At 29.9% G+C, this 6328-nt stretch overlaps 1 protein-coding gene across 1 annotated transcript in view; it reads right to left on the reverse strand.

Moving 5' to 3' along the window:
• Positions 1 to 4636: 4636 nt before the first annotated feature.
• Positions 4637 to 6328, reverse strand: part of LOC113370776 (phosphatidylinositol transfer protein alpha isoform-like) — a 4820-nt gene continuing 3128 nt past the window's right edge. Inside the window, exons 9-10 of the mRNA XM_026611465.1 lie at positions 5009 to 5064; positions 4637 to 4743 (exon numbers count right to left, since the gene is read on the reverse strand). Of these exons, the coding sequence (XP_026467250.1) occupies positions 4637 to 4743; positions 5009 to 5064 (163 nt within the window). The remainder of the gene's footprint in view (positions 4744 to 5008; positions 5065 to 6328) is intronic.

Consider the following 6328-nt stretch of genomic DNA (forward strand, 5'->3'; position numbering starts at 1 on the left):
GATATAGTCCCAGTTGATAACAGGCTCGTTATTTATCTTTCGCAAAATGTCTAAATCTGTTTTGCCAGCATCGATTTGTTGTGGAATTTTTTCATATACTATGAACTCATTGACCTATAACAATATTTTATCATTTAATTAAAACATTTTTGAATAACAGAATAATGATGTTAATATTTGATCTTTTGAATATCTATAAATGTTTTGAATACTACTAAAATAACATGCAAGAATATTTATTTCTAATCTGGATACTAATAAATAACTATACATGCATTTAGAATCGATGTGCATAAACAATTATTTCCGCGGCTTATTACCTACCTTGACTTCTTCTCGTAACTTCGCAGCAAGATCATCCGCCGCCGTTCCGCGGTTGGTCTGCTGCACATCGGCCAGAAGGCGGCGCAACCTGTCCGTGTTCTGCACAACTCGCCGGTGCGCCGAGCGCTGCTCCGACAACTGAGCCGATAACTCGCGCGAGCGTTCGGTCTGGACTCTCAGGGCATTCGCCGACATTTCCGCGAGTTCTCGCCCCGGCAACGCCTCTAAGCGTGACTTCATGCGGTTTATGCGCTTCTGTACTGGATAAATGATTTTAAATATTATAATTCAACTATCTATTGCACTCGCTTGCAATTTTTTTTACAAATTATAAGATGATTTGCAGCCTGACCTGTATCACGTTCTTTCTCCATGGCTTCCAAGTCAGATCTCAATTCTCGTGTTTGTATGCCTTGTCTAACGGCCTGATCATTTTCTTTGTGAGCTTCTTTGAATGCTTGCAATAAATTTTCATATTGATCCCATAGTACCGAAATTTCTGGAGTTGATCTCACTTCAAGCGGCAGCTCAATTTTCATTAAATATCTGCACAACGTGATGATAAATATTAAAAATGATTGAAAACTTATTTTATTTATATTAATTTTTTCTCTTATCAGATTATTTATAGTTAAATGTCATATTTACATACTTAGCTAGATATGCTCTCCTTTTTATGTCATCAGGATTTTTCAGTAACCAAAGTAGTAATTGTTGGATAACTTTTTTGTCGCCTTTCACTATTCCTTTGCGTAAACCAGCGGCGCCCCCTTGCAACGTATCGGTCTTGTATTTCAAACTTCGAAGATTGTCCAATATTCGAACCGACGTAGTTTCAGGATCGGCTTCCAAAACATCAAACTGATAAATATAATATTATATATAATTATTTTGGAAATAAATAACAATTAAATTTAGATTCGAAAAGCATTGGAAATGAATTGAATGGGTTATAAAATATAATATCTGTAACCGTTTACAAATTCAAACATAAAAGTTTGATATACACCGTGAAAATTTATTTTAAGTTGTAAATTATAAATATGTTATTACGGTTACCCATTGCAAACTTTCCAAGGCGGCCAAAACGTCCACAAGCACCTGAAGCAGCTGATCAGGTTCGAGGGCATCGAACGAAATTAAGTTATATTCTTTATCCGACAATTTATTTATTTCTGTCACAATAAATCGTAGTTGTTCACTCATAGTTTGCTTGAAAATGAAATGTGTTATTGTTAGTACGATAGTATCAATTCTATCTAATGAAGAATTTGAAATAATATTGAAATTCGCCTGCAACGGTGCACACAAAATGATGTTCAAAATAGTTCCATGTCGTTTGTTTGCGTTGACGGTTGCTATGCGTACATGTCATATTGATTGCATTTTACATTCACTCATCTTTGAAGTTTTTGACTTATTCATATATTTTTATATATAATTTTGCAAATATTGTAAATGGTATATTGAGCATACACTTAATATTTTGTTTGGCTGTCCGTTATCCAACTAGTTGTTTATTTTTATTTAAAGATAGAGTATCATACATAATTTTGTTAAAAAGAATTTAAAATGAAAATATAAATTTAAATGACATTAATTATTTTGTTAAGGACATAAATAAAAATCATCTTTCATAATTAGATATTTATTTACTTTGATTAATATATATATATAACTTAAAATAATAGCGAAAAATCTGATCAAATATATCGAATTGATCACATGTAATGAAACAGATACATAAATTGAGGATGACGATTTATTTCTTTATTTATATTTTTATAACTTTCTTATGATTGCATATATATATATATATATATATATATATATATATATACAGTGGTTTTGTCGAGCCGGAACGCGCCGGAACGTCGATCCGGCAAATTATTTTTGGGCCGTAAAAATCGCTACATACAGAAAATGATTTGATAGGTGAATCTTATAAGTTATAATTTAGCTAATTTTTATTAAACGTTCCTATTATTATAATAAACATACATATATATGCACAAAATAGATTTTATAATGAATTTGGTTTCTTTCCTTTTCGAACGGAACCGGAACAAACATGAGAACCGGTTTTTTAATTTTAGCGTTCCGGTAGCACAAAACCACTGTATAAATAAATAATATATATATATTATATATATATATATATATATATATATATATATATATATATATATATATATATATTACATGCGTTAATAATTTTATTGCATAGTCAATGTTCTCGCTCAAGTCATCATAAAATGTATAATCTAATTTTGTCTGTAATTAAAATTGAAATTATTTGCAACTATTTGATCGAATAGTTTATAAAATAAAATATTAAATAGAGTGGTTTATAGAACATCAATTTCATAATTATTTTATCACCATGAATAAATCCTTTCTCTGTTACTTTTTTTGTCCATATGCAGCTGCAAAATGTAAAATATTATTGAATGATGATATATATTCTATATGTGGTATTATTTTGAAAAACATGTCTATCAAGCGACAAGTATTAAAAAAACATGTTTAGGAGTTTATAGATGATTTTGTCAGTGGCCTTCTACGAAAAGCTCATTAGTCCAATATTCGAAAACAAACATAATCGAGTAGTATCAGTGAACAAAATAATTTTGAAGTCACTAATTTTGAAACCATTCTGGTAATTTAGATTTGATCAAACAATAATGTGTTCTACATAATAATAGGTATTAGTGTATGTGTAATTTATAATATAATATAATAAACTAAAAACAAGATCACAAAAAGATAAATTAAAATAAACTAAAATCTGGCATGCAACAAATAACATTTACTTAATAAATAACACAATTTGTGAGCATTTACAAATATATACATCATATAAATTTTTAATAAAATTGGTCATATAGATTGAAATAAATATATAAATAGAAACATATTTAAAAATTCTGTAATTACGAACAAATGAGATGCTTTTCGTGATTAGTCTTATTAAGAGACCCCTACTTAATAAGACTTTTGCTTATATTTTAACATCATTTATCATCGTATTATTAAATAAATATTACAATTTATGTGAAAATAAAATAGGTAAAATAATATGGAATCATATAATAAACATCGACAAGATTTTTATTATATAAATCATAGGCTCGTAATTAACCAAATTTAAAAGTTATATAGTTTTGAAAATGCATTATCAAAAAAAATTATTTGATTTCAGACAAATTGTAAAATTACAGTTAGATCAGATCAGATCAAAATTAAATATTAATATATTTTCCGAAATATTTTTTAAATTCTAAATACCAATATTTTTTTTAAAAAAAATATTCTGAATATTATAGTATAATAGCGAAATTGGTTTTAATGAAACTATTATCTACTAGGCGACGGCCTAAAACATATCTCATGAAGTATTTGGTTTCATATTTGCAAAATATAATATTAATGAAAATAATTTCACAAACAATGTTTACTCAATGAACGATCTGATGATATTTATTACTAGTAGAGTCAATTGTGTTAATTCACAAATCATAACCAGAAATCTAACCGCTCTATGAAGAAGATCGTTTTTGTTCTTTCTTGTTCTTGTTAACACTCCGTATGTATCGTGGATGCGCCATGTAGTTTCCGCTTAGTGTTTCTAGAAATATTGTTGAAAAAGATATTTTTTGATTGATAATTTAATGCAACAAAATAAAATGAAACTCAATTCAAATTGAATTATTTATGACATCCGTGTTTGGGATTCTGTAACAGTACCTGTGCCAGAAATATGTATTTCGTATTTCAAAAGTGTTTTCTTACACAGTTAGTTAATACTGAAATTGATTTTATATACTGAATTTTATCATTCAGAATAATGATTTTTACCATATAAAAGCTCTCTTCCTAATCTCGGTGAAAATGGAGTGTTAAACAACTTCCTTCCGAGTCTTGGGGCAAAAGGTGGAATTCTATCAGTCATTGGACCTTCTGCCCCGCCTATTTGTTCGCCGCTCTGCCTTCCCAGTCTCGGCGTGAAGTTCATGGAATATCGTCTGCCTCCTGGCAAAAATATTAGATAAAATTGTTAATTAAATGATTAAACATTTATACGAGTACATTGAAATTTTTATTACCGGTCAATGCGACGACAGCCCACGGTTGATCTTGCAATAGTTCGAGCATGTTGGCGATTTCTTCGTTCTTTTGCTCCCTGCTCCTGAATTCTGCGTCTATAATGGTGTTTAGGCCTGCCGCAGCCGCAGCCGCACTCTGTCTTTTAGACCTCTTTCCGAGTCGCGGGCCGAACCACATGCCGCTCGAAACGCCGGAACCCGTCTCGCTAGTGCCCCTCTTGTGCTCCGACGCGAGTTCCATCTCTTCGTGGTTCAGGTTGTCCGCGAGCTGTTCTAAAACTTGCCACTGAGGCCGAGAAAGGACTAGTTCTTCCTAGAATAGAATACATATTTAAAACTTTGATAAAATTACTATTTAGAAATTTGATAAAAAATATATAATAAAATTATCATCTTTCAAAACTTTCAACATATTTTCTATCAGTAGGGCATTCAAAATTAATCACTCAGTATTAGTTTTTTGGTTTTTGATTTGATTATTAGGGATGTCAGAGTTTACACTCCATAACAGTCTAAAATGTCTTATTTATGTATTTGTTTAATATATTTTAACTATTTTATTCCATGTTACACTTTACTCACAGTAGACGGTTCTAAATCTGCTACATTACATTTAATGCAGGCGCACAAAAAACTACTTATATAAAAAACAATAGTAACAAAACTTATTCTATGTAATATAACATTCACCATGGTTATTTTTGAATCTTGTAATTAATTAGAAATTTTGGAACGGATATTAAATTATAATCTTCAGTTGTTCACAACACCTAACTGAAGAATGAATCGAATCCGAGAAAGCGTCCTTTTATATTGGGCTATTTTTCTAAATCGCTCTGATAAAGGATTAAGCTGTTGACACGGAATAAGTGAGAACAACGGGTTCTCATGAATAATTTAAACAGGAACGGAGTAAGTAGAGTTGACGAACGATTGAATTTTATAATGAAACATTCCAGAATATTTAAACTTATAATTTCAATTTTCGAAGAATTTATTTATCTCTCAAATATTTTAAACTTATTATCGTTCATATGGAATAGAAATTAATAGTGATATACCAAACTAGTAACTCTACACTTATAAGAATAACTTTTACAATGAACGTAGTAATATTTATTTAATTCCGACAAGGCTAATAATAAAAAGAAATCAAGAAGTTAAAAACTAATTTATTAATTTAATTTAATTTTGTATATATAGTATTCATGATTGGAAGAAAATATTTTGAAAGTTTCGAAGGGTGGTATTTTTTTTACATTTAAAGTATTAATATGACATTATTATCTTCTTGTTTCGATGCTAAACCTGATTTATTTTTAAATAATTTTTATAGTCATCACAATTATTAACTTCCCGTAGGGTAAGTTATAGTAATCGCAGAAAAATCGGAAATGAAAAATTTTATATATCTTTACGTTTCAAAGGTTTCTGAACATTTTGCATACCTTAGAAAAAATGGATGTATGTGCGTGTAGGTGTGTGTGTGTATGTGCGCGCGGATACAAATTTTGGTCGACGATTTCGGGAACACGGATCAACCGATTTGAATAATTCAAAAAACATTCGATTTATTTTGATAAGGAGACGTGCTGATTAGTTTTTGGCGAAGGCAGGTCTAGCCGTTCCGACGATACGGGGCAAAAAGTGCTAAAAACAGTAACTCAGTTTTTAAGAGAAATGAGCGTCCGATTTTAATAATTCAAAAAACATTTTACTTGTATTGACAAGATGAATAACTGATTAAATTTTTAGGAAGGCAGGTCCAGCGGTTGTGGATTCTCAATAAAAATAAGTTAAAAAATTGTCATTTGGCGGTCAAATATGTTCATTGGACATATGTACATCAAATTATCAGATATTTTATAGAGATTTCAATAATCTGTACGCATTTTGTG

The sequence above is a fragment of the Ctenocephalides felis genome, unplaced genomic scaffold (assembly GCF_003426905.1).
Source record: "Ctenocephalides felis isolate EL2017-DRISC unplaced genomic scaffold, ASM342690v1 CF-g0.4_SCAFFOLD_01492, whole genome shotgun sequence".
Classification (NCBI taxonomy): domain Eukaryota; kingdom Metazoa; phylum Arthropoda; class Insecta; order Siphonaptera; family Pulicidae; genus Ctenocephalides; species Ctenocephalides felis.